The sequence below is a fragment of the Gobius niger genome (genome assembly GCF_951799975.1).
Source record: "Gobius niger genome assembly, chromosome: 5".
Taxonomy (NCBI): Eukaryota; Metazoa; Chordata; class Actinopteri; order Gobiiformes; family Gobiidae; genus Gobius; species Gobius niger.
Genome location: NC_136856.1, coordinates 18448318 through 18475110, shown reverse-complemented (window position 1 = coordinate 18475110; position 26793 = coordinate 18448318). Strand labels below are relative to the sequence as shown.

General features: G+C 39.2%; 5 protein-coding genes across 5 annotated transcripts; 2 read left to right on the top strand and 3 right to left on the bottom strand.

Annotated features, from left to right (window-relative positions):
• Positions 1-2429: 2429 nt before the first annotated feature.
• ran (RAN, member RAS oncogene family) lies at positions 2430-4893 on the bottom strand. The gene is made up of 7 exons (XM_079556793.1): positions 4815-4893; positions 3924-3996; positions 3700-3784; positions 3404-3529; positions 3131-3318; positions 2872-3042; positions 2430-2795 (listed from the first exon to the last, which is right to left on the bottom strand). Exons 2-7 carry the CDS (start codon positions 3963-3965, stop codon positions 2751-2753), a joined length of 657 nt encoding a protein of 218 aa, XP_079412919.1. The 5' UTR covers positions 3966-3996; positions 4815-4893; the 3' UTR covers positions 2430-2750.
• Positions 4894-5747: 854 nt separating this feature from the next.
• On the top strand, positions 5748-10803 carry tbc1d10c (TBC1 domain family, member 10C). The gene is made up of 10 exons (XM_079556920.1): positions 5748-5845; positions 5938-6098; positions 6812-6914; positions 7013-7120; positions 7182-7288; positions 7400-7514; positions 7601-7666; positions 7742-7931; positions 8628-8785; positions 8847-10803. Exons 2-10 carry the CDS (start codon positions 5968-5970, stop codon positions 10770-10772), a joined length of 2904 nt encoding a protein of 967 aa, XP_079413046.1. The 5' UTR covers positions 5748-5845; positions 5938-5967; the 3' UTR covers positions 10773-10803.
• Positions 10804-10849: 46 nt separating this feature from the next.
• On the bottom strand, positions 10850-14138 carry rad9a (RAD9 checkpoint clamp component A). Its single transcript, XM_079556978.1, has 12 exons — positions 13891-14138; positions 13740-13810; positions 13547-13620; positions 13376-13424; positions 13185-13299; positions 12987-13086; positions 12725-12831; positions 12523-12629; positions 12367-12431; positions 12199-12294; positions 11857-12088; positions 10850-11089 (listed from the first exon to the last, which is right to left on the bottom strand). The coding sequence occupies exons 1-12, from the start codon at positions 13922-13924 to the stop codon at positions 10973-10975; spliced, it is 1167 nt and encodes a 388-aa protein (XP_079413104.1). The 5' UTR covers positions 13925-14138; the 3' UTR covers positions 10850-10972.
• On the top strand, positions 13719-18654 carry LOC306963413 (uncharacterized protein). The gene is made up of 7 exons (XM_079556977.1): positions 13719-13834; positions 15879-16583; positions 16658-16788; positions 17026-17437; positions 17523-17655; positions 17726-17889; positions 18279-18654. Exons 2-7 carry the CDS (start codon positions 15879-15881, stop codon positions 18543-18545), a joined length of 1812 nt encoding a protein of 603 aa, XP_079413103.1. The 5' UTR covers positions 13719-13834; the 3' UTR covers positions 18546-18654.
• A 2017-nt stretch (positions 18655-20671) lies between these two features.
• On the bottom strand, positions 20672-25871 carry p2rx3a (purinergic receptor P2X, ligand-gated ion channel, 3a). Its single transcript, XM_079556635.1, has 12 exons — positions 25611-25871; positions 25279-25414; positions 24965-25036; positions 24820-24886; positions 24008-24104; positions 22633-22710; positions 22419-22560; positions 22206-22342; positions 22045-22138; positions 21746-21811; positions 20938-21015; positions 20672-20858 (listed from the first exon to the last, which is right to left on the bottom strand). The coding sequence occupies exons 1-12, from the start codon at positions 25742-25744 to the stop codon at positions 20730-20732; spliced, it is 1230 nt and encodes a 409-aa protein (XP_079412761.1). The 5' UTR covers positions 25745-25871; the 3' UTR covers positions 20672-20729.
• Between the last annotated feature and the right edge of the window lie 922 nt (positions 25872-26793).

The following is a 26793-nucleotide window of genomic DNA, read 5'->3' as shown; positions in this document are numbered from 1 at the left end:
AACTGAGGTCTGTGGTGTCTTGTGCATTGAAGACATGTGCACTGGCTGGGCAGCAGTTAGCACAGGCTTTACTTAACATGATGGCTTCAGCGGTCCCATTTAACTTTAAATGTAAAGAAAACATTCTCAATGTGTTTCTCCATCCGCCAGAGGTCTCCTGACAGCACCTTTGAGGTTCAATTGAACATGAACCCATTCAGTCAAGTCACTAATGTCAAATCAAATCTGAACTGTTTTCGTTTTATAAGAAGAGAATTATCACACCACAAGGCTTTAGTGTATATGCATGCAATGTTTTTTTCACATTCGTCTGCATTATGGTCACAAACATCAGCATCCACTCTGAAATCAATCACTTCTCTGTATAAACAGGCAATTAAGATATTTGACAAGAAACCTTTGAGATGGCATCATTGTGATATCATACAAAAGCACAAGCTTTTTAGTTTTGAAAACTTTGTACATTTTAGTGTAGGCTTTTAAGTGTCTGAACAACTGTGTGTCACCTCTGGTCTCTGGTCTCATGCTGAGGTGTCAGGGCTCTCTCAGACCTTCCACCAGAGCCTCAGAGGAGTTACACTGTGGATTTCTCTCCACACGGCTCTGAAACTGCAGACTAACATCAACATCTTTACCAGAGAGCTCAAACAGTGGCTCAAATCGGGCCAAAGGTGTTCACATGTGTAAAATGTGCCTTATCTAGTTTAATAATCTGTTTTATTGTTACCTTGTTTAAAAATGTGTTTTATCTTTGAAACCTAAAAGGCCCCCTGTGGCAGGTGTTGAAAATTAGCACATGTGCTATAACACTTTAAACAATGCATCTGGTTCGTCCAATGTAATTGCTATGTAGATTTTAAATAATAAATGAAAATAGGCTAAATGAAATGAAATACAGGGGTTGTCCTTCATTTAAGTTTTTTAAAAGGTGCATTTCCGTGCGCCATTTACAGCGATTAATCGATTGATTGTTTGGTCTATTACCAATAATCGTTAGTGATATATTTATCTTCGCTTCTTTTTGTTTGTTCTCTAATTGGTTGTACTTAATTTTTTGGCTTTCATTGTTTATTTTCCTGTTATGTTTTTGTTTCTTTTTGTTGTCCTTACAAACATCTTTTTTTGCCCTAATAAAGACTTCCTCATGTGCATGTATTTGTTTTTAGTGTATTGGTGCGTTTCTTGTAAATGTTTGACTTTACGACACAAACGCGCATGAACACAACGCACGAGCAGTTTCCACTTCACAACTGGGAGGATCATCTTTACCAGCGCACGTGAAGGCAGCATCAGCAGCCACGAGCCACACCTGCACATAATGACCACAGTGAAGCGCTTTGGGGGAACATTTGACACAATACAAGTGTAATCCATTATGATTTCAAGATGGCCCAAATGTCACAAATGTGTTTAACTCTAAAACGTTCAAACGATGTATGAGCCAACTTGTCGCATCCATTTACCATCGCTTACGTAATTGTGTTTAAGTATGTTCAAAGCTCATGAGCGACGTCTAGTGGCCAATTGCATTACTTACATCTTCCTTTGTCAATCTGCCAACGAATTCCTTTTACTTATGAGCAGTTGTATATAATGGTTGTTTGCCACATGATTTTTGAGTGAATGTTCAACCATATTTGACTATAGATGTTGAATTAGTGGAACTCTATTAATCTTGTGTCTTTACTTGGGTCAATATCCCCACTGCCTGCCACAAGAGGCGAAAAGATCACTCTTATTTAAAAAGAATGAGAAAGTTGATATGTATAGTGGTTTAAACAGTAAATCCGGTCAAAACTATTTAAAATAGTGGGCCTATATGAACCAAACTACACCGTTATGGGTTCTTTACATCAGTGGCTTCTACTGATATAGCTACAGGACACTACTTAAATGACACACCATGACCCAAATATAAGGTTTGGCCCAGTTTAGTACTTATGAGTTCTGGCTGATACTATAATAGATTAGTGCATTACAAAAAATAAAATGGCCCCCTTGAAACGCCGCCATGGAGGGGTTTCGAGCACCCGAGCCTGAAACCCCCATGTAGTCGAGCACAAAACCTTTGCATTAGGGAAGCACAATAGCAAAATAAATCAATACTAGGCACTGCAATATGGCCACAAAGCACAAATAGTTCCAAAACGCCAAGAGATCCACATTTCTACAAACTCAAAAGTGCAAAGAAATTTTAAATGTGCAAAAAAATTCAGTTCATATAAATTGTGTTCCATTTTAGCCTCATTTTGGTCCCGATTTAGTCTTGTATTGACAGATTACCGAAAAGAATAGGACATACCATGCTAAAAACATTGTTACCGCCATATTGCACACTAGTATTGTTTATCGCAAGTTTTAACAATATCGTCCTACACAATCAATTTCTTAAAAGCCTTGTCATTTAATGTGCAATAATGGATTCAATATACTGAGAATTGTTTTTATTCAAAGTTTACTCCCCGTAGCGCTTCTTTTACACCGTACTGACAGCATTATGAGAGCTGGGTAAGTGCAGCAGAGGATACTATATGATGAGCAGCACGTCACCATGCCAAACACTAGGGTGGATGTGTCATACAGTGAAATTAGAACCACAACTTTTCCATTGAGTTCAAGTTTTAAAACGAACAAAAGAATCCAAAAATAAAAAATCTGAAAGGGGGGATTTTACAGCAAGGGGCTTTAACTCCAACTTCCTATCCACGTTGAAGGAGGGGAGGGGGTGAAGGGGGTAACAGACTAACAGGTTAGAGGTCATCGTCTTCATCTGGGAGTGCCGTTTCTGATGCAACCTGGACAAAGAAAGCCACACTAGTCAGTGAGGCATTTTCACACAATACAGCAAGACAATGAGAGGAGGAAACGTACTTTAAGCTCGTTCTCGTACTGGGCAGCAAGAGCTGGGTCCATCTGGATCTCTGGTGGAGCGAGGGCTGGCATTGCCACAAATTCAAGGTTAGGGTCACCAATCAGCTTCCTGGCAAGCCAAAGGAAAGGCTTCTCAAAGTTGTAATTACTCTTGGCAGAGATGTCATAGTACTGGAAAAGAGGGCAGTAATATATACACATCAGAATACATCCACCATTTTTTTTCCCTGATCATGAATTTCCCAGATGCAATCGTTACCTGCAGATTTTTCTTGCGGTGAAACACAATGCTCTTGGCCTTAACTTTTCTGTCTTTGATGTCCACCTTGTTGCCACAAAGGACAATGGGAATGTTTTCACAGACACGAACCAGGTCACGATGCCAGTTGGGGACGTTCTTGTAGGTGACACGTGAAGTAACATCAAACATAATTATAGCACACTGAGCTGTGGAAAGATTGAAACAGGTTTTATTTTTCCTTATTTTGAATCGGACATTTGGCAATACATTTTTCACAAGTCTGAAGACTACCTTGAATATAGTAGCCGTCCCTCAATCCTCCAAACTTCTCCTGGCCAGCTGTATCCCACACATTGTACCTAATGGCCCCTCTGTTGGTGTGAAAGACCAGTGGGTGCACCTCCACGCCCAGTGTAGCTTTAAAAAGAAAGTCAGTTTTAACAAGATTTGCCAAAAGACAGGGAACTCCAACTAGCTTATTCTTAAGTATATGGAATATAAAAGGTGTATGTCACCAATGAACCATGAATCAAAACGTCAAAACAGATTAAAAATGTTTTTATTATTGCACCCAGCCAATATCTTACCAACATATTTCTTTTCAAACTCTCCCGTCATATGCCTTTTCACAAAAGTCGTTTTTCCAGTGCCTCCATCTCCTACCAACACCAACTGCAGGGCAAATGAGAGCATAGTTTAGACTGGTTAATACTGGTTCTGTGTGTTCAGCAGGAGGGCTATTTGCAGCAGACCAACTACCTCAAAATAATGCAAAATATACGCATTATGACTTGCATATTCAACAACTCACCTTAAAACTTGCTACTGGGGCCGCTTGCGCTTGTTGTGCCATTAGTTCCGATGTAGTTGCAGCTTTTCGAGAACTGGTTGGGGTAAAAGAACAGGTTAGAACATCTAGACGTCACTTAGCAAGTTAGCATCCTTCCTTGGCTTCGGTCATGTCCATGTCGACATATCACTGTAAAATACTTTATGTGGACTCACTAGATGTTTGTAACTATATAGACTCGCCATGTCATTAGCATTCGCCGTAAAAGGACAGCGTCGACGCGACGACTCAGCTCTCAATGTTTCCAATTAGCGATAGCGATTTATTAGTTACTGATCAATTGTGGCACATTTAAGTCGGGTTGGCGTGTCAGTGACATGATTAAGTTTATATATTTTTGTTAAATTGTTATCTAATTAGCCAGGCATCCCTGAATATGCCCTGAATAGTTTGAATGCGCCATACGAGGCGCGACCGCACTTTTTCTTGTTCCGACTAGAACATTTGGACTGAGTGGAAATTATTCGTTTGTTCCCAGTCTAACAAAAAGATGAAGCTATAAAAAATGTACCGCCTTACTAACAGATACACAAGTTTACTTTGAGAATGGTCTAACTTGTGAAATACAGTTGCTTTATGGTGCAAAAGCGCAAAATGCAAATGCTACGCTGCTAACAGACTAGCCGTAGCCAGCATGCGAGCCATTCCTTTATCAAAGCTAACGGCAACAGCTAGTTGGCTAACGGCTAGCACAAAAAGACAAACAGTCCCGCGTCGGTTTTAAATTCAATTACCATCAACAATAATGTCAATAATATCACTACTACACGGCGGGGTGTTCTCTGAAAGGATTTCGCTGACGGTTACGAAGGCATAATGTAAAGTAAACCGTTAACGTGAGACAGCACTCACCCGGTCGAACTGCGAAGAAGGGAAAGAGTAGATGGCTGCGTTCGCGGGAGATTCGGCGTGGACTATGAGTCAGTTTCCGCCCTTGTCACGTGACCACCTCAGCGGCAAAACCATAGAAATAACACCGACTGGGCAACGATTTTTGTTTTTGTTTTGGATAGCAGGGGGGGAAACGCTTACTGGTTGATATATTAGTATATTGTGTATTAAAATAAAAAATAAAAAAATAGACTCATCCTGGACGCAACGCACAACCTTGTTTTGTTTTGTGAACTGGTCTTGTAACTGTTAAGACAACTAGTCTCATTTATCCAAAACTGAGCCCAATGTCCCACGTGAATAACATTCCTGCGCCCAACAGGTTCAGCATTATGACCATGATTTCACTCGCTGGTGATTCCCTCATCAAACAACAACATTAATAGGACTAATTTGATATTGTGTTGTTCAAACCCAAGTGGGCCCCCTGCAGGCCACAAAGAAAAGACTTGGAGAACTGAAAAGTGTTCTTGGTTAGGGGACTATGATGCAAACACTCCTATATGTTGGTTTAATGTCTTTAAATCAAACAGCAGTATATGTCAAGGATTTTTTGTGAAAATATATCATTGTCTCTTATTTCACAGTAGAGAATCCTAATATCCAACTATCCAATCATATGATAACAAAAATAATGTGCGAATGCAATCAGAATTACGAGTATATAGCCTAGTTACTTACAAACAAAACAAAACTTAGAAATATGAAGTCAAACTAACTAATACTATTCAGTTGAAAATAATAACTTATACATATACACAGCTCAAACAAATAAAGGGAACACTTGAACAACGTAATGTAACCCGAGTGTTCCCTTTATATTATAGGCTATATAAATAAAGGGAACACTTACACCTACTGTACATAATAGGTGTTCTCTTGTGCCTGAGTCTAGTCAAAGTTAGCTGATTGTAGAGCAGTCCAGTCATCATGCTGCAGAGGAAGAGGAAGTTTGTGTCATATTGACTGGAGGATACAGCACTTCACACAAGGTATTAAAACGGCTTCTTTTCTTTTCTGTCGTGTTGATGAAGCATTTACTAACATGCAGATTTTCTCCCTTGTTGATTAATGGCCACACAAGGAGTTAAATTTAAGACATTTCAGGAATACAATGTTACATCCTTTAAGACTTGAACAGAAGAAACCCAATGAAGAGGACAGCTCTGATTCTGGGTCAGAGCTTGGCCTTGAGCCAGAGACAGACCGCTTTGGTTTTCTTCTGACTGATGGATCCACAGATGGGTGAGAGGCTGTTCATTAATCACCATTATGTTTATGAATGCAAATGAAAGTAAGAAATTAATTTAAGTCAATCTACATGCAGGCTTTTTATTATTTAAATGTACATAGCTGACGATATCACAACATTTAAAAACTAAAACTGTATTAGAAATTACAAGTTAAATATGCCTATGTAACAGTTTCAACCACTGATTTCTGCCTCTGTTGTCAAGGCTACCTCAGCCCACCGCCTGTGGTTTTCCTGTTTCCGCTCTTGTTTTCAAGCAACCCGCTTTCTCTGATCATTGCACACCAAAGCAGCGTTGCATCATGGAACTATTATACTTGTTTAACTTTGTAACACATCAAGACTGCAGAATAGCAATGACTATTATTATTCCACAAGTGGCAAACATACTGGGTCCCTTATGGGCATTAAAAAGCATTCAAGATCTTTAAATGTACTGTACCAAAATCTACCTTTCTTGGAAAATTATACCTTTTAAAATTTTTGATGCATATGTTCATTCTGGTCTAAACTCATTCAGCTGCAGTTTTGGCTGAAATTGTAGATGATTTTTTGCTCCAAAGTTTCCCATTATGTCGCCTCCTTCCTCCTTCCTTAACTGAATTATAGTTTTTGGACATTATAAAGTCATTACAAAGCATTTTCGCTGCTTCCTGTATAAATCCTGTTACTGTACAACCATCTTATGTTTGATTTCCAACTTTAGCGTTAGGCGAGGCCCATCTCCTGCTTTGGTAAGACAGAGAGAGGCCAAGTGGATAAACATCATTGATCAGTGGGACCAACTACATCACAAAAAGGCCAGTAAGGTGTGTTTCCCAATGGATATGCGTGCTACTAAAAAACAGCAGTCATGGCTGTACAGTTCTAGTGAATACTGTTTGTCTAAATATAATGTTTAAACCAGGTCAAAATGCAGTGTCAAAAGGGAATCCCTGCCTCACTCCGAGCAAAGTGCTGGCCACTACTGAGTGGAGCCACTGACAGAATAAAACAACAAACAGACTTATACAAGGTAGTATTTCATAATTACTCACTTAAGTTACATTGTGTTGAGATTTCCTTGTTTGTGGCAGTTGCTGGACTCACAGCCTGCTCTGAAACACTGGGAAGATGTGATTGAGAGAGACCTGGACCGTCAGTTCCCTTTCCACGAGATGTTTGTTTCCAAGGATGGACATGGGTACGCATCTGTTTTTAGTTTGCTTTACAGCTTGATTATACCTTTTACAAATATATAACGCTGTGTCTTAATTTATTGTTTATGAACTTGTGTTAAATCTTGCATAAACAGGCAGCGTAGTTTGTTTCAAGTCTTGAAGGCTTACACACAGTTTAAGCCTGAGGACGGTTACTGTCAGGCTCAGGGGCCAGTGGCTGCAGTGCTCCTCATGAACATGCCGGCCGAGGTACTTTTCTTTATTTATTTATCTGTGTTGGATCATTGGAAGAAAATACTATTAAGTACATGGAAGTTTCAACATATATTTTTTAGGAAGCTTTTTGGTGCTTGGTGCAGATCTGTGAGCAATACCTGCCTGGATACTACAGTCCTCTACTGGTAAGGATAAGTACTTGAACATAGGCTAATGTTTAAAGACAAATGACTACTTCTAATCTTTCATATTGCATGCAGGAGGGGGTGCTGTTTGACGCTGCGATATTGACCTGGGTTTTAAAACGGTCTTGTCCAGCTGCACACAAACACCTGCAACGTCATGGCGTGGAGCCGCTCATGTTTGCCACAGACTGGCTCATGTGCCTATTCACACGACATTTACCCTTCAACACGCTGCTTAGAGTGTGGGACCTCTTCTTCTGTTATGGTAACACAAAATCAATCATTTCCAAACATAAATAGGACTTTATAACATAAGTATGACTTTAAACACTCCCGATCTAAAGTTTAAGACCAGTTGAAAAATGGTAAAAATTCTCATTTTGCATAGTTGGATCTTAACAAGTAAAAACTGTGTAAATACTTTATTGAAAACAATAAATAAATAAACCCAAAAAATCTAGTTTAGAGCGTGGTTGAGCTGCATAAGCAGAGCCTTTCGCAGCGCACCATCGCTGCGGAGGTCAGACGCTGTAAAACAGTCATTTTGAATTTCTTAGAAGATCCTCAGGATTCTCCTCCTTCCTCCTCCTCCTGCAGAGCACCTTCCACTCCACAACAGTCTTTCACCATCTTCTGGGAAGAGCTTAGTCTTAAACTTTTGATCATCAATAAAACGCTTATATATATATATTTTTTTGGTCTCACTCCCATTTCTTCTGGTTTCTGTTTGAAACCTTGTTAAGATAAAACCATAAAAAATGCTAATTTTTGCCATTTTTCAACTGGTCTTAAACCTTTGATCGGGAGTGGACCATAAACAGCTTCCTCAATGCATGAACCTTTCTAGTAGTACATGCATCTATAAAGGAAGATCAGGATGGAGTCTTAAAAGACTGATGTACCACAATTACATTGTGAATTGGGTATTATTTACAAACTATAATGTTCTCCTCTGGGTCAGGGGTACGGGTTTTGTTGCAGGTCGCCGCAGTAATGGTGCAGCGAGTTCTGGGACGTGTAGACCAGAGGAAACAGTGCTGTGGACAGATGGAGACTCTACAGACACTCAGAGGCATAAAAACAGAGGTCAAAGATGAGGAAGATGACTTCATTGTTGAAGTAAGTGGTTTAAAGATGCCACTGAAAATAAATGTATTATTAAATGATCTGTCAACTTTAGGTACTTTCTGTGCCGCTGTCGGCCAGAGATCTACAAAGACAAACAGAAAAGGAGCTACAACAATGGAAGAAGGAGCGACCCTCATCCACCTTCGACCCCAGAGGCCGTTGCCAGGGATACCACATGGCTTGGGTGAGATCTCGACAAAGCAATGAAGAAGCTGAGAGGGAAGAGAGAGAAAAAGGAAACTTGTCCACTCATTTGTTTCGCTCAGCCTCCACTCTCTCCTTGTCCATGTCAAAATGGCAAAAGGGGGGGAAGGCGTACAATAGTGAAAGAAAGAGCAATGTTAAGCTCGGGAGACATCTTTCCATGGGAGCAAGAGAGGACTGCCGAACTTGGGCTAATCTCAACGATAAAAAAATTGAGAGTCTGCAAGAAGATGATTTTGTTTTAATGGAAAAGATAAAGCAGAGTGACCCAAAACTAAAACATGAAACCCAACAAATTGAAATGTTAGAACCTAAACATGAGCAAACAGAGATACAAGATGTACCTCAAATAATTGTTCTTCAAACAGTGCAGATGGAAGAAAAGAGTCATTCTTCAGCAGACACAAGCAACCAACAAGAAAATTCAGAATCAAAGCTTGCACCAGTTGATCTTACAGCAGTTCATGTGAGCGAAAGGCAATTACCACCAACTACCAAAAATCCACACGTACAACCCAATGTAGAACTTATGAGAGTAAATAATTCATACCAGGTCAAGTCACTCAAACTGTTAGCCACACAAGCTGCCAGATGCCTAGAGTTTAACGGCGAGAACGAGCACTTAAAACACCTTGGAGAAACTCGGGGGGGAAATAATGGGACAGACAAATGCTCGGGGAAACTTTCAGCTTCAGGAGAATGCCACGTTTCTGTGTCATCAACAGAAACAGAAATCAAAAAGCGCCACACCCTTTCAGACGTAGTTTTATGTGACATGGCAGCAAACACCTGCAGCAATGAACAAGTTACTGTGGATGCAGAACAGATTCAAACACCTTTTCCAGACACAGACGAAAGGCAATTTACACCCGTTTTCAGTAATGACATTCAAGCGATCGATCAATACGTCCCTGTTGAAGAAATACCAGTTTCTGACGGCACAATCGCAGGACAAGCAACAGCTGACTCCCAGGATAGCACAAAAACCTGTGGTCAGGCAGAAGACACTACTTACTGTCAGGAGACTTCAATAGTGCCGACCGATGTAAATGTCGACACAGAGGTAGATGCTTCCATTGATAATATAAAACAGGGTACTCCTGAAAAAGAGAAACAAAGTAATGTTTGCCAAACTAGAAAGAATTGCGGTACATTTCAACAAATAGAATGTGACTTTACGAACACCAACCAACAGTACAGCTTCAGGTTGTCTGGTGATTTCCGCGTCCGAAAGCCCTCCAACTCCCGTGGGTCAAGGCTTGCACGCAGACTCTCAGAAGATCTTTTCACGACTCCCCAAACATTGGACCAAAGGAAAACAACTTACCCAAGTCAAGCGGATGACGATGACACTACCCAGATATCAAACAGTGTGGAGGCAAAAGAGGCTGAAACACACAAGGAAGAGCAGCCAAGACGCTTTGCTCTGTTTCGCAGAGTGAGAGAAGAAAAAAAGAAAAAACGCAACCCCAAAATGCCAGTTCCCAAAATCATAATTCAGGACTTTAGTGATGACAGAGAAATAGGACAAGGAGCAGAAGTGGAGAAGAAGGTGACTTCCAGAGAAAAGAGGAGACAACGGAAGGAGCAGAAACGGAAAGAGAGAGAAGATAAGAAGCAAAGAAAGAAAGAAAAGGAAAGAATTAAGGACGGACAGAAGGGTCAGCCTAAAGACACCAGTGCTCATGTGCAAAGTGGAAAGGTTAAGCAGCAACCTGCTAGTGCTGCTTCACAATCTACACAGCAGACTTCATATGCAGAAGTGTACTTTTAAGTCTGAAAATAAAATAGAAAACAATTTGTAAATATATATTTTTTATTTACAAATCCAAGTAATTTAAACAGAAACGTGAACAATATGGACCATGTATCCATAATTTAACTGTCTTATATCTTGCCATTATTGTCCAAATAAAAGCTGTTGTACAAATGCGGTGGTAAAGTTTGTAAAAAAAAAAAAAACTGAGTCCAATGTTACTCCAATTGAGTTTCCTCTTCACTGTCACTGGCCAATACTTCCTGAGTGGCCATGGGCTGAGTGGACATCTGAGAAGGTGGTGGAAGGACTGATCCAAAGAAAAGGGAACAAAACTGCAGGAGTAAAAAGGTACTTGTAAGTCAACACAAACACAAGCTCATTTTCAATATAAAATGATACTTAAAGCTTAATAATAATCATAGTAATAAGGGCTTACACTTGCATTGCGCTTTTCAAGTCTGTATTACCAAGTTTCTCAAAGCGTCACACTGTAGTCATGATTCATTCACTCCCGACTCCGTGGTACTATTGTAGCCATAGCCGCCCCTGGGGTGGACTGACGGAAGCGAGGCTGCCAATCAGCCCCTCCGACCACCACCAACCACTCACTCACAAACTCTCATTCATGCTGGCCAATAGAGTTCGGGAATGTGATGTCATATCGCTAAGCATCATGGGATTAACAGCAATAATAAACTAATGGAGATTATAAAAGGTAAAATACTGGAGCTATTGTTCATATTAAAACTTTTTGACACCACAGTGAGTTAGATGTATTTACCAGAAGTGACTCAGCAGAGTTATTCCACGGCTTTTCCCCCCACTTCTTATACTGTTTTTAGCTAATGTTAGTCTACAGAAAATGCATGCCAACAGCTGCAAACATGGCGGATCTCCATGGAACTGTGGATTTTCCGGAACTCTATTGTACATGTTATTAGAAGTAGGTAAAACCGGAGCGCCCTACAGAGAGCATGCAAACTCCACACAGAAAGGCCCTGTCTGGCCCGGGGATCAAACCTGGGACCTTCTAGCTGTGAAGCACAAACGCTAACCTCTGCGCTACGGTGCATGTCAATTTTAGTTGCACGATTAATACCTTTTTATTTGGGGGCCCGTCTGTCTCGTCAGTTTTGTTTTCATCTTCGTTATGCAACCGAGTCCTGTGATTCACTGCTGAGTGTTTTGAGGATTCAGCTCTGGCCTCGGGAGCTGGGGCAGTGTGTGCTCCAGAGGGTCCTGGTATAATACTGGTATCCATGGCAATGAGGTATGAGTCCATGTCATCATTCATAAAATCATCTGAAGGGGGCGGAGGTTGGGTGCAAGCCCTGTTCAGAGTAAATTTAAAACGTAAGATACTTATTAATAAATGAACAGTAAAATGCCTGGTTTGACAGGGATAGATTTAGAAGTTTCATCACAATACATAGAATCCTACCGTTTATTGCTTTTGTGAAGGTTATTGTCATCTGCCAGTGTTGCCAACACAAAGTTTCCATCCAGGACACTGTCTGTTACTGAAAGCACAACTGGGCTGACAGACAACACCCCGACATAAATACAGTGTTCTGATAAAACCAAATGTATCTGGATGAAAAGTGCTCACCTCCCGGGTTCAGAAAAGTGTATAGAAATCGGAAGACCAGTGGTCTCACCAAATAACAATAAACCCTGCAAATATTGGAAATTATTTAAATTATATTATTTTGAAACATATAGGACAATTTAAATGCTTATTTCTGTGAATCTTTCATAGTCTTACTCGAAGCTCCTTTAGGCAAAATGTGATGCTGTTTTGAACTTGTACAGAAAAATGGTCAAACTCATCAGAAGCCAGACACAGCTCTGTAAGCATTGCCTTTGATGACTCTGAGATAGAAGAAATAATCAATCTCAAGCAAAACTCAAGGATTAGAAAATAACGTAATAAGCACTATTTTATGTAAAACTGATGAATTGTAAACCTGCATCTTCCTCCACATGATTCCTGAACCACATTCGGTTATCACTCACTGATAGAGTCACTTCTTCAAGAGAGGGAGGAAAGTGGACAACTGTGTCCACCAGCAATCTGATGTGTGTAGAAAGGGTAAAAAGAAAAACACAAATTAAGGATAAAAAAAACACACACACAATAATTTTCCACAAAACCATTGATGCAATTAAACACTGAAGAAACACAAAGAATGTTCGATACTCCCTGTTTCCAAGAACTGTTGTGCATACCTTGGCTGGGCTCTGAATATGTTGGCACAGCTGTCCTTGTCAAATACTGCTTGCAAACTTTCAGTGTCCTGGAAAGACAGGTTATGTGTCTTCAGTAGGCCTGATGAAACACAAAGTACAGAAACGCGTAAGGATAATCTTGAATGTTTCAGTAGTGATGAAACTATTACTGACGCATTGGAGTGGAAACACTGATACCATGTTTGCAATGCAAAGTGAAAGTGAGGCGACTCTTTTCCTCATCTAACTTCATGTGACACCTCTCAACAGTTTTTTCCAATGTTGCCAAAGATCTGAACACTGCTTGCACACTCTGAAATGAAATAAATACACGTTACTGATGTAAAGGGTGGGATCGTTCTTTGAATTTCTTGATTTAATGCACACACCTTTATTGCCATCTTGCAGCGAAAGGTATGGTCAAAGTTTGTTGTGTATCTGTCAACAATGCAAAACAGAAATAGAAATTAAACTTTTATTTTCTTTTTAATTGGCACTAGTCTTCACACTTCACATTTACAGTGTTGTGTGCATGCAAAGACACATAAAACTGTCTGCACCTGCTGAAGAAGAGTGGTGAAAACAGGAAGCATGCATACGCAGATCTAGACGAGTTCACAGACCGCAGGGCCAGCTAAGAGATAAAACAGAAAAAAACACCACACATCACTGCTGTTCAATGACAAACTAACAGGAAGCAGAGACAGCATGTTTGCACATAGGAAGTGTTGGTGGATGGCAGAAGAAGCCTACCCCATCCTCCTGAGGCTCCACGTAAAGCTCATCTCCGATGCGGGACAAGGAGTGGACGGCTTTGGCCAGCACTTCATCGCACGTATAAACAAAGGGTAAGACATTTAACGTGTGGGTTTCATACTGAGTTTTTACAAGTTCACTGTTTTACCTTTGACGTTTCCTCCTGTGACGACGCAGTCCATTTCTACCGTTACTTTAGAGGAAAGCTACGGTAAACAACGATGTATTTCATTGATACACACGATACTTTTGTAATCTACGCATCTTAAAAAGTTGTGTTTTCTTTGAGCATCCCTACACTAATCTTGTTACTTTCTACATTTTTAATGGCATCTTGCGTCTATCGCGTGCCTTGTTTACGCCGCCATTACTGACTTCCGGATTTTAGTCCAATCAGAAAACAGAGCGAGAAGAGCGGCTAGAGTGTTCACGCACGCGCACTTAGATAAGGTTTAACTTTACAACAGTGGGACCCACTGTGGGGGGTAATGGCTGGGACCCACTGTGGGGACCGGGACCATAACCAGGACCCACCAAGGGGTCGTGAGGTTGTGAACTGGGAGTTTGTCTGATTGACATATACCTTATGTTTGTATCCAAATTGTTTTAGCATGTCATTGTGTATTTGTTTGTACAGCCAACAATAAATAAATAAATAAATAAATAAATAAATAAATAAATAAATAAATAAATAAATAAATAAATAAATAAATAAATAAATAAATAAATAAATAAATAAATAAATAATAATAATAAATATTTCTAGATTTAAAGAGAAAGAAACATATTGACAATGTTTAATTGAAAGAATATGTTTGTGAATAAAGTTAAATAACACATTAAGCAGTGCAAAATCATAAGCTATTATTTAACTATATTTTCCCCGCCACCCCCGCTTGACATTACTTATAAACTGTGTTGGGGAAACATATTATATATAACATGTTACTTACACAAAATACGATAATACAATTCAAGTAACTCGAGTTACAAATGCATTTAAATGTGAGCGAAATAATGCTAAAGTCCCCCCAAATAAAATGCAGCATGACAAATAAATGGATAAAATCTGCAGTCAAGTGTAGCAAATGTCGTCAAAACAAAACACAAGAGAATGGGGATAGCAAAGGAAAAGGAAATGCTCATTATTATTATTTTCAGTTTATATTTTGCTCAAAAGTAACTTAGAAGTAATTCAAAGTAGTGTAACTCAGCTACATTTTTGAAACAGTAATATGTAACACAAACATATTACATTTTGATAAAAACTGTAACTACTAACATTGATTAAAATTTTAAAGTAACTTGCCCAACAGCTTATAAACGGCAATTACGTTTTACAGTGGGGGTCTCGGTCCCAGATTGTTTTGCCGAAAAAAGTTTGGGAACCTGCCTTTTTTACAAAAGAAAAGTTGTGTCATGAAAAGCTTTTTTTCAGTGCCTTGGATGAGCAAGCAAATGCATTTTTACATTTTAAACTTTACAGGAATGTTTACTTACATTTCATGTTCTACACTATTATGTTTAAATCCCATAATATAAGGTGACCACTATAGGTTGAAAATGACCCACTTTGAATTAATCTTTAATTCATCATTCTTAAGCCATATATATTTGTCAAAATAATGTATTTACAGTTGTGGAGGGTGTGTTCTGTGTCAGTGTTAGGGAGGGTTACAGAAAGATGCACCAAAGGAGTTAATGTCAACGCACAATTATCTCACCTCACTGGTCTTTCTCGTTGTTCAGCCTCGGCCCGTGAGGAACCCTGCTACACCAAATCTCCTCCCACCTCCAGACACATAAATGGCTGCTCTGGTAGAGGTGTGACAGGAGTTAAACCAAAACTTGTGAAAGAAATGACTTCTAAGATGAGGGAAAGTAAATCAGGTGTTTATTTGTGTTTGTAATATTGTAAAAGAGAGATTAGAAGTGAAGTTGCTGCAAGGGGAATTGGAATACCTGTCATATTTGAAGATGGTGGACTTGTTTTTATAACTGAGGTGAGAAACATTTACTGCTAACATAGAAAACACTGCACAGTAAGTCTATCACATTTCTTGACATTGTAAAACTGGGTGTAGTGGGATAATTCTTGAGGTCTGATTCTATATGTTTATGTGTTTCTGCTTCTAGATGTCTCAAACACAAAATCCAAAAGACAACCAGGCCTTGCTGCAGTCCATGCTGCAGAGGCTGAAGCTTCAAGCCGGGACCACAAATATCCAGTTTGGACAAAATACGCAGCAGGAAACGTCAGATTCACAAACCATAAAAAACAACAACAGCGAACATGGATTTGAACCAACGGGCAACACGAAAAGGGATTTTACTGTAAATGGGAAAACACAGGCAATTGACAGTTCCTCTGAAGGCAGCAGGGCATCGGGTCAGAGCGAGGACTTTCCATCGCAGACCGGGCAACACTTTTCCCCCAAACCTGTTCAGGATGCCGCTACTGTTTCTCATGAAGGAGGATATAACTTTACCACTTTCAAAACAAAGAAGGACACATCCGAGGGTCTCAACAACGGAGACAGCGCTGAACAAAGCCAGGACAATAATAGTAGCTTTGGGTCGAAAGTTTATGCGTGGTCCCCAAAGAGCCCAAACATCCCAAATAATAATAAAGTGCCATTTGAGGGAGTGTTTGGAGCTGCAGGTGAGAATGCACAGACAGTACCTAACAACCAGAACGCAACAAACAACAGAAAACTGAGATCGTCGGAGAATAAAACGCGTAGATGGACTCAGAAACTCAAAGAGAAGTGGAGAGACAGGCCGGGCAGTTTTGGTAAAAAAGGAAAGGATGACTTACGCGCTGACACAATATCACAAGAGGTAAAAGTTATGCTGCACAACCTGTTCATAAAAATATACTTCATAATAATGTTTCAATGTTTTGTTTTCCACAGACTTCACCTCGATACCTGCCCCTCACAACAGCGGATTGTAATTCACCACCAAGCGAAGAGTCGGGAGGCACCCCCACAGATCACAACAAAACTGTTTCTCAGACCTCAGATGGCAATGACGAACATGTGAGGTAAAAGTAAAAGCCAGTTGCTATTTATACAATTGTTCTTGCCAGCACGTTCATTTGAATGAGGCAAAGATATGACAGGTATTCCTGGGTTGTCAACAGACATACCAATGTGTATTAGTTTAGACGGTTTGTAGCACACTGTATTTTCCCCTGGTAACAAACACACCTTAAGCTGTAAATCTCACATCTTAACATTAAAAGAGTTTAACTGGGTTTGTGGATTTATTTATTTTTCAGATCTACAGCTGATTTTGATCTTGGTCTTGGCTCATTCAGTCTGCTCGATGAAATAGTCAGTGGCCAAGAATGGGCCAAGTTCTTAAATCCATCCATTTCTGCAGCGTCTCATGAGAGATCGTCCACAGAGACTATGGACCAAATATTAACTAATCACCATGGTAAAAACTCAGGAATTCACTTGATGTCACAAAACGTTGGAAATAATTCATGGACACTTGGGACAAATGGAGAGGCACCAGAGTCAGAAATCGGCATGACTCAGGTGTCGCCTGAACCTTCCTTTCCTGTTATGAACGTCACAGAGAAATCTCAAATACAGTCAGAGCCAATGGACCAAAGTCAGAGCCAATCAGATATGCTGGTCACAGTCGGTGAACAACAGCCACCTCAGCCTTCTCCAAAGACACTGGTGGGTTCATCTGCTTGTGCTCAAATAATACATGCATGACTTCAAAGCTTTTAGCCAATTCTACAATTGTGCCATCTATTTTCAGCTGATAAATGCAGTGGAGATTTCATCGATGAGAGGAAGAAACAGTCTCAGCAGAAAGAGACAGTATCAGTCAGCTGAAAGAATAGAAACTATGTTCCACACTGTTAGAACTAACGGCAATGATGCTGCAGATGGTAATACTACAACATACTACAGTGTATCTATTGTAATGTATAATCTAGTAATACACAACTCTGTTTGTAGACGGATCTGTATTTTTACCAGATAACCATGCAATGGACAACACAGATGAGAGAACCATGAATGCATTTTCACCCAGCGCTACCCCCTGCTCACCTGTCCGGGGAGTCCTTAAACACACATTTTCCTATGAATCAACCAACTCAATGGAAACTCTCAGCAAAAAGGTAAAAACGACACTCTGTAGAACAGTGCATCTTACTGGTGGGAAACTAACAGATAAAGCATTTACAATATTATATATTTGCGTGTACTTCACTTAAATGGTAAATGGTCTCAACATATAGGGCCTTTCCACCAACATTCGGCACTTTACAGCTAAGCAGGAACCACTCACCCATTCTTACTCTTTCATACATCGATGTACGCAGACACTGGAAGCAAGGGGGTAAAGTGTCTTGCACAAGGGCACAATGACAGTGTGCACCTGTAGTAGCCTGGATTTGAACCCCCGACTGTCCGATCATGAGCTCCACCATTAGGATTCAAAGCTGCGGCTAATAGTCGATTACTTTGTGGTTCAGTTTTATGAATTATATTTGCTATTGTTTTTCAGAGGCGCATGGAGGAGACGCGGCATGTGCGTTTCTCTGAGGAGATCATCTCCATTGACCCCCCAGAGCTGGGCCCATATGACTCTGACTCAGAGGAAGAGGAGGATGAAGAGGACTCTCTCATAGAAGAGGACAGTGAGGAGTACATAGCAGAGCCAGCACTGTTTGGACCAATGCGACCAGAGCAGGCGGCACCAGCTCGGCGTCCTGTCCTACCCGCCTGGATACGAGCTCTCAAGAAGCGAAACTCGGGGAAAAAGCACAGATAGTAAACCCAAATATGCAAGTACTGCCCTTTCTAAGTATTTGACGGGGAATACTTTAGAATAAAACACAATATAGTGAATTTTGTAAGTTATACAATTAAAGCTTTGCTTCAACATCTACTACTTTATGAACTTCATGGATCGTTATTTAAATAAATTCAAAATGATGAATATCTGTGACTAAATTATTTGTAAGGTTTTATTAATATTTATTAATTTAAATGTTGTTTGTAACAATTTATTAACGCTTTATCATGGGATCAATAGAGTTGGATTATTCTCAAACGTTACCAAATCTTGTGACAATTGCGAAATGACACTGATAGAATTAAAGTTGAATATTAGTCATATATATTTTGTGCGTGACATCAAAGGGCAACATGCTGTAGACGCAAAGCATTCGCTGTAAATGTGGAGACATTTGTTCCATGGCTTCATTTCATATTGAATCTTTTTCCTCACACAAAATATACAATATTCTCTTTCTTTGAGTCAATGTAGAGTCCCCTTTTACAGGTGCCATGTATTGTAATGTCAGCTGTGACTCTTATGCAGAAATGTTCCGTAGGATGAGCTGTCTTTTCTTTTTCTCTTTTTCCTCATAAAACAAAATGCGTTTTTACATCGTCATAATAAAAACAGAGTGATTGCTTTCATAAAACAAGTTAGTAGAAATGTTCCCCAACTATTACACTTTTTACTAGATAACCATGCAGCGAGCGAACACAGATGAGGATGAGATGCATTTATTTTCTTATTGATGGGAATATGTCAGAACAAGAGAAAGAAAAATACATGTGAGGATAATAGTTTGTTTTAATAGACATGGTTATAAATCATAACTGTTTAATATATTTCCGGTTAGTATCTGAAGCCTACATTATAAGATGGCTGTCTAAATTTTTCTTTTTAATAAAATCGCCAATAAATCCAAGTCATATATTGTAAATGATTAGATTTACTTCACTCTGTATCATCAAGTAAAACACACAGTACCAGGAGTAAAAAAAAAACATTTAAATTATATACAGGTCAATCATGTTCCTACTACAGCCGTTTTAGACAAGAACAAAAAAAGAAATCCGAAGAACCCCGAAACATCCTCCACACCCGGTCAGCGCGAAGTAGCAATGAATACAGGAGTTTAAAACCATGTGTAAACCCAGATTTAAAACGGGATGTGTTGATCTGAGTGATTTTAGCATCGGAATAATTGTTTCCATTACTAATTGTAAGTGTTTAAGATGATATTAAAATCATTGCCGGAGAATTGCAATTTGTTTTCTTCAGGGATCTCCCACACATGGCTTTGAGACTCTGTCATAGACAGCCTAATCTGCAAGTTAAAACATATGTTTGGCTCATTGTAAAACAGATACAAATCACTTCGTAATATATTAATAATTATATGTTTGTTAAGTGTGATGTCACGACTTCCGCTTCCGGGTCCTTGCAAACCAGCAACAAAAAAACATGAAAAACTCCACAACCATCAATATTTCTGAAACTCAACTGAGAGTTACTGAACCTTATTTCTCAGACTCATTAGCCAAAAATGCCGCATCTACTGCTAAAAAAGTCGGTACTTCCGGGGTTAGCATTTTTCTCCGCTAACCCGGAAGCACCGATTTTGGTAAATATTACTTTTATAGAAGTAGGTGCAGCATTTTTGGCTAATGGGCCTGATAAATAAGTATGTTCAGTAACTCTCCGTTGAGTTTCAGAAATATTGATTGTGGTGTTAAAGAGTTTTTTGTAATTTCTCTACATCTGCGAACCCGGAAGTAGAGCTGTGACGTCACCGTAACAAACAAACGTTCACCATGGTCTGGGTGAATACTCGATTCTGGTAGGTGTTCGTTAAAAAGTGAGATAACGTGAATATCACTCGCCTGCAGCTGTTTCCATAGTAACGATAAACAATTGAGCTGGGACTTGTTTCAGGTAAAACTGCTTAAAAAGTGAAATAACTCCTGCCCAGGACTTCAAAAAAATAAACAAACAGGCCCCAATGAACAGTTTCAGTTTGCGGGACCATGGTACAATCGGGACAATGCACTCCGAGGTGCCCATTATCAGAAATAACTGGACTCCGCAGAAGCAACCTCCGCGTCGTCCAGTTATTTCTGATAATGGGCATCTCGTCGTGCACTAATAGAGAGATGAAAGGATACTTGAAGGGCCATGTTAGACGGGTTGGTCTGAAATTGAGAATGAACCCGCCCCTGAGTCTGAGGAGCTCTTCATCCCAATCTTTTTGAGGGACAGTTGGCTGCCTGGACTCTGCGCCAAAGCTTCAATCTCAGCCGGCGTCACCTAAACGAGAAGGGTCATCCAGTTAGAAAATGCTTATGCTTAAATTATGGCGCTTTTGTGCCAAAGATCGATCACGGACCTCTTCAAACTTTCTGGCTTTGTACTGCTCGGCTCCTTTCAGAAAGTTGAGTAAAATAATGTCACAGAGGACAGTGCCCTACAAACACAGAACGTTTCCAGTCTCTTCTTTTCAATATAAAATGTCAGTTTTTAAATAAACATTTTCCTACCTAGACTGCCACATAATATAATACAGGGGTAGGCAAGTTTGCTCGGTGGAGGGCCGATTTTCTTCATCGTAAAAAGACCAAGGGCCGAATCTGACCATTTTAGCCAAAGGTAAAGCTTACAAATGCCAGTGCTGTGCATAATGTATGACCTAATTTGGTGTTCTGTTTGGAAATTAATTGACAGTATTTCTCACATTTTTACAGTACTTACCCCCGAACACATTATCTCCAGTTCGACTTTTCCCAAATCTAAAAAGCTTCTGGAAAAAAAAGCATCAAAAGATCGACAAAAACACAAAAATAAAACGGGCAACGAAAAAGTGGCAAAGTGAGGAAAAATCGTAGATCAGTTTTGACAGTCTTAGCTTTCAAATGAGGCCTTACTCCTATGGGCTGTAAGCTCCAGTCGAGAGGCTTTTTAGATTTGGGTAAAGCCAAACTGGATAAAATGTGCTCGGTTAAGGCAGGGGTTAAGAGGTTAAACTCTACAACGGTTAAAGTAACTCTGATTTGTGTTATTATCATCTTGAGGGCCAAAGTTCTATGCTGGAGGGCCGGATTTGGACCCCGGGCCTGACGTTGCATACCCCTGATATAATAGATAATACTCACTGTACAATTAATGTGATTTAAAAAAGTGTTTAATTCAAACTATACCAGTCCAACAGATGTCAAAGCAGCCACCACATTAATGAGTGTTGGAACCATATCAAATTTTCCAGCCTGCGAAAGAAAATCTTATTCAGGAAATACATCGAAACACAAAAGTTATGTCATATAATAATGTTATTATTATTATAATTATAATTATAATTATAATTATAATTATAATTATTATTAATAATAATAATAATAATAATAATAATAATAATAATAATAATAATAATAATAATAATAATAATAATAATAATAATAATAATGCATTGGTCTTATTTTATCTGTAATCAGACACTCACGTGACCAGTGACCATGACGTCAAAACGGATGGCAAAGACCTTAAAGAGGGTCCGATACTCTGTACCATTGTCTGATTTATAATATCTGGCAAATCTGCACAGAACAGAGGAAATATTATTTTCAGCTCAGACCAAGTAATGTATCGTGCTTGAAATTTTACCTGAAGTTGTATCCTTTAGATATGGCATTCCTCATGAAGGGCTTGTCCAGTCGTGTGAAGGAATAGTGTGGTACACATTTCTCAACATCAAGGTCCAGGTCACATTTCCACTCGATGTTTATTCCTATTTCCCCGCCCTGATTGAGAACAAAGTCTATGCGTCTATGTCATTTGACTCGAATAGTGTTGAAATGTGCACGTGTGCAGCAAAACCTTATAAAGTAGTTTCTTCACAGTTTGCCCCGTGTAATTCAATATGTCCCCCACTTTGAAAATGGGGCAAAAGGGACTTTTTTCAGGATGGTAAGTGCATTTCTTAATCGCGTCAGCAGTCATGTTTGACGGAAAGTTGCCTCTGAAAGATGCAAAAAATAGATTCAGTTCAAACAGCGCTTAACCAGTAACAGCTTCTCACAGTGAGCGATACCTGGTGACATCAAAAAGAGGGAAATTAATGCTGTTCTTGATGAAGATGGTAAAGTTCAGAATGTCAGTCATAGGGTTCCTGAAGTAATGAACAGGTAATGAACAGGTAATACTTTACAGTACAATACAACAGGTATTAGATCCAGTAATACACAGTGGGCTCAGAAAGTTTTAAATTTCCTCTACTCATCCAGATGTTTTGCTGTTTTATTTTTGGTAAAGTCTGACACGGAAAATGTTCATAATTCTTAAGAAATCTACGCTCAGGTTTGTTAGAAGGTCGTACCTTTCTGTGTGACGGGCGGGAAGTGAGTTGAAATTACAACAGATATTCTGATGACAAAAAAACTGATTGTGATTGTGATTTGAACCCTGTGACGATCTGGTGGTGATATTGTTATTCATTGGTTTTTCAGTGTATGCTTTTGTCCACTTCCTGCTTTGGGTTGTCACATTGTGCTCTGAGTGAGTGATTTTAGTGAGATTTAACCTCAGTGGGAACTCTTAGAGTAAGAGGTAATTCAGGGCAACATACGTAACAACAGTGGGAGGAAAAAGTATTTCTCACTTTTCTGCCGAAATTGCTCATAAAATGTGGTCTGATCTTCATTAAAAGTGTCTGCTTAAACTAATACCACCCAAACATTTACATTTTCTCATAATATGGCCATAATGTGTAAACATTCACAGGAGAGGGAGGAATACACCGCCCGAATCACTGGCTGATTCTTCTTTTGCAGCAATAACTGCTTTCCTGTCGTTCCAGATTAGACGCTCACAATGATCAAGATGAATCTTAGACCGTTCCTCTTTACAAAACTGCTGCATTTCAGCAAAATTGAGACAGTGTACTTACTTATTCCACGCTCTCCTGTGAATGTTTACATGTTATGGCCAATGAAAATATGACATGTTTGGGTGGTATTAGTTTAAGCAGACACTGTTTAATCATTCTTGTGATTTTAATAAAGATCAGACCACACTTTATGACCAATTTAGGCAGAAATGTGAGAAATTCCAAACGGTGTACTATGTACACGTACATTGTTATTTTACATATTGCCCAAGATTTTAATTATTTATTTTGTTGTTGTTGTTGTTGTTGTTGTTGTTGTTGTTGTTGTTGTTGTTGTTGTTGTAGTAGTAGTAGTAGTAGTAGTAGTAGTAGTAGTAGTAGTAGTAGTAGTAGTAGTAGTAGTAGTAGTAGTAGTAGTAGTAGTAGTAGTAGTAGTAGTAGTAGTAGTAGTAGTAGTAGTAGTAGTAGTAGTAGTAGTAGTAGTAGGGTAATCCTTGTACAAATAAATGTGTATGATTTCAATCGGCCTATCACACTTAAAATACTCATTGTAATTGTTATGTGTGTTGCATAAACTCACGATTTGACAGCGTCATTTTCAGTCGGACACCATCCTTCAACTTCACAGTAACCTGGGCTGTCATTGTCCTCTTTGAGGCATTTTCCTGTGATTGCACCTATGTGTCATAAAAAACATTAACTGGGCATGAACTGGCTGATCCCATGACCACTTAAAATAAATAAATAAATAAAAATGTATAAAGTGCAATGTGTTTCTGTCCTCAGATATGAGGTAAACATGTTCAAATCATGTTGGTTTTACAGATTTACAGAACAAGTATAGATTAAAATGAATATAATGAAAGCAGAACTTATTAACATTTACCAAGCGTTTACTCACGTGCAAAACGAGTAGCACGTGCAAATGTGGATATGCAGTGGAGTAACTTGCACATTTTTCACTCAGGCAGCATTGTCTCATTTATATAGCAGATTTGGGGCCCTATAACAATAGGTGCAACACGCCCACAAATAGCTGTAGGTTATTTTCCAGCTTGCACACATGCTGTTTAGCATCTGTTTTGATAAATGACCCCTTGAGGTTTGATCCTATACTGAAAACCAGTTTGGAAATAAACCCAGCAGCTCCAATCAAGTCCAGGAGTTAAACCTTGTGATTAAACTCTGGAGGGTCATTGCTCACAAAGGAAGCTTGTGCTTATATGCAGCTTTAAGCAAGTTCAGTTGTAGTTGTATAACTTTTAAATCAGTAAGAGGCTAAGAGCACATCCTTCAAAAAATACATTAATATATGTTTTTAAAAGGTCAGTTAATCATCAAGTTAATCATCACCACAAATGCACTTTCTGTTGTGTTTAAAAAGTAGATTACCACTGGCTAGGACGGATCCATAATGCTCCCAACAGTCTTCATCCATTTTACAAATGAATGGCCATGACTGAAAAGCACACAAAGGAACATTCAAAAAGCTTAGTGAATGTTTATAAACATAAATTAAAGCCTTTCATTTTCTTACATCAGGACATCTTCCTTGAAACTGGTTTTCAGTCACATCAATTCTGGTCATGATACAGAACACATTCGTGCCCTGAAACAAAGTGGAAATATAGTGATATAGAAAATGAACTTACAAACATATCAGTGAGCAGCATTAATTGCATTTACATGTAAAATCTGTAGCATACTGTATGTCAAAATCCAATAAAAAAGACACAAAAGACAATGACTAATAACTAAATGAATAAATAAACATCAAGTTAAACACATCACAATTCAAACAGCTAATTTATGCTTGATAAATTATACAACAATGTGAAAGAGACTAGTTACCTGTTCAGGGAAGACATAATCCGCAACATCCATCACTCGGTCGTAATGATGCCCAAAACCTTTGACTTTGGTCATTACTGACGACTCGATGCCTGTGTCTTTCGTCTGGTAAGCCTTTTCATAGAGGAACACATAGCTACAGAACAGACACAATGCAAATATATATTTTAATATTATATGTTTAAGAATATCTTAATACATGATTGTTTGATAATTGATTTCATTATGAGCACTTAAGCAAACATTTGTCAAAAGTTCTATCAAGATATTTAGATCAATGGCACCACAGTAATCAACAAACATGCAAAAAGAAGAAGAAATGCAGTACTGACCCAACAAAATAGGACATGATGAGCGCTTGTACAACCCGGTTGATAATTCCCACTGACCAGCTCTTCACCACCACAGATTTGGGGGTCTCATAGGTGAAGAAGTCTGTGACACAGCCCCACATAAAAGAGCTCATGGTTGATATCGAGAGGCAGGACCAGGAGATGTTCACCTCTTTGAGAAGAGCCTATGTGAATGAAAAGCGCTCCCGTTGGTCTTGACTTGGAATGGTCTGGGACCCTCCAGTCCATTTGACAGTCAAATGCCTTTTTCCTTCTTGTTAGGACCTCCCCTCCTCACACCCTCACAACCAAACAGAAAACCAGAGTATGTCCAGTGTGACCACATTCACTCTCTCCCCTGACCATGAATCCCAAGACAACATGTTTTAGTTTGCACCACAGATATGGCCAGTTGCAGAATAAGAAAAACATGCCACAAGCTCATTTCAGTAGTAGTGGGCCAATAATGTTAGTATTCATTGAAATACACAATCCCAGAATAGCTTTTTAAAAAATTATTATTTTTATCAGTTATCAAATGTGTCTAATGCACACATTAGAAATCTGTCCCACTTTCAGCCCAAGTAGAAACATTCTGAAATGCCATTACAACTCATTAAATCCATTGGTAGAAAGATACAAATCGTAACTTCAGTCAAAAGTGCAAGAATTAGGTTATGAGAAATGACACTTTTCTCTGGATCATCAGTCTTAGCAAAAAGTCCTATTATATCAATAAATAATGCGATTTAGTCATGGGAGTGGGCACAATGTATGTGCCAAGAGACAGCGCCATTCCTAAAGTGGATCCATTATGTTTGTGGTCAATTATGGGTAACCTAATACAAGACCCCAGTCAGCTGCAAAGCTTTGTAACACTCATTTCACAGTAGATACAGTGAAATCTCCTGCCATAGTCATCATTAAACATCACACACACGGCCATAAGACTCTTAGAGCTGTCCAAGTAAGAAAAAAAAACTGGTATGCTCAAAAAAGATAATGCCAAGTCTCCATCCGTCAATCCCTTTTCTTCCGCTTTATCCGGGGCCGGGTCGCGGGGGCAGCAGTCTCAGCAGATGCCCAGACTTCCCGATTCACACACACCTCCTCCAGCTGTTCTGGGGGGTTAATGCCAAGTCTGACCATCAGGAAAACAAAACTATGGACAAAGATTAAATAA

Bases quoted from the DNA above. Each gene is read 5' to 3' on its own strand.
- rad9a (XM_079556978.1), bottom strand. From the start codon at position 13,924: ATGGACTGCGTCGTCACAGGAGGAAACGTCAAAG. The intron at 13,425-13,546 runs GTGCAGACAGTT...CATTGTTGACAG, and splicing joins TCACCACTCTTCTTCAGCAG to ATACACAACAAACTTTGACC. The intron at 12,295-12,366 runs GTGAGCACTTTT...GTTGTCTGTCAG, and splicing joins CACTTTTCTGAACCCGGGAG to CCCAGTTGTGCTTTCAGTAA.
- LOC306963413 (XM_079556977.1), top strand. From the start codon at position 15,879: ATGTCTCAAACACAAAATCCAAAAGACAACCAGGCCTTGCTGCAGTCC. The intron at 17,438-17,522 runs GTGGGTTCATCT...ATCTATTTTCAG, and splicing joins AGCCTTCTCCAAAGACACTG to CTGATAAATGCAGTGGAGAT. The intron at 17,890-18,278 runs GTAAAAACGACA...ATTGTTTTTCAG, and splicing joins TGGAAACTCTCAGCAAAAAG to AGGCGCATGGAGGAGACGCG.
- ran (XM_079556793.1), bottom strand. From the start codon at position 3,965: ATGGCACAACAAGCGCAAGCGGCCCCAGTAGCAAGTTTTAAG. The intron at 3,319-3,403 runs GTAGTCTTCAGA...ATCTTTCCACAG, and splicing joins GGACGGCTACTATATTCAAG to CTCAGTGTGCTATAATTATG. The intron at 3,043-3,130 runs GTAACGATTGCA...CCTCTTTTCCAG, and splicing joins ACCGCAAGAAAAATCTGCAG to TACTATGACATCTCTGCCAA.
- tbc1d10c (XM_079556920.1), top strand. From the start codon at position 5,968: ATGTTACATCCTTTAAGACTTGAACAGAAGAAACCCAATGAAGAGGAC. The intron at 7,121-7,181 runs GTAGTATTTCAT...TGTTTGTGGCAG, and splicing joins AACAAACAGACTTATACAAG to TTGCTGGACTCACAGCCTGC. The intron at 7,289-7,399 runs GTACGCATCTGT...TTGCATAAACAG, and splicing joins GTTTCCAAGGATGGACATGG to GCAGCGTAGTTTGTTTCAAG.
- p2rx3a (XM_079556635.1), bottom strand. From the start codon at position 25,744: ATGAGCTCTTTTATGTGGGGCTGTGTCACAGACTTCTTCACCTATGAG. The intron at 22,711-24,007 runs GTGAGTTTATGC...TCATTACTTCAG, and splicing joins GAAAATGACGCTGTCAAATC to GAACCCTATGACTGACATTC. The intron at 22,561-22,632 runs GTATCGCTCACT...TGCATCTTTCAG, and splicing joins CCTCTTTTTGATGTCACCAG to AGGCAACTTTCCGTCAAACA.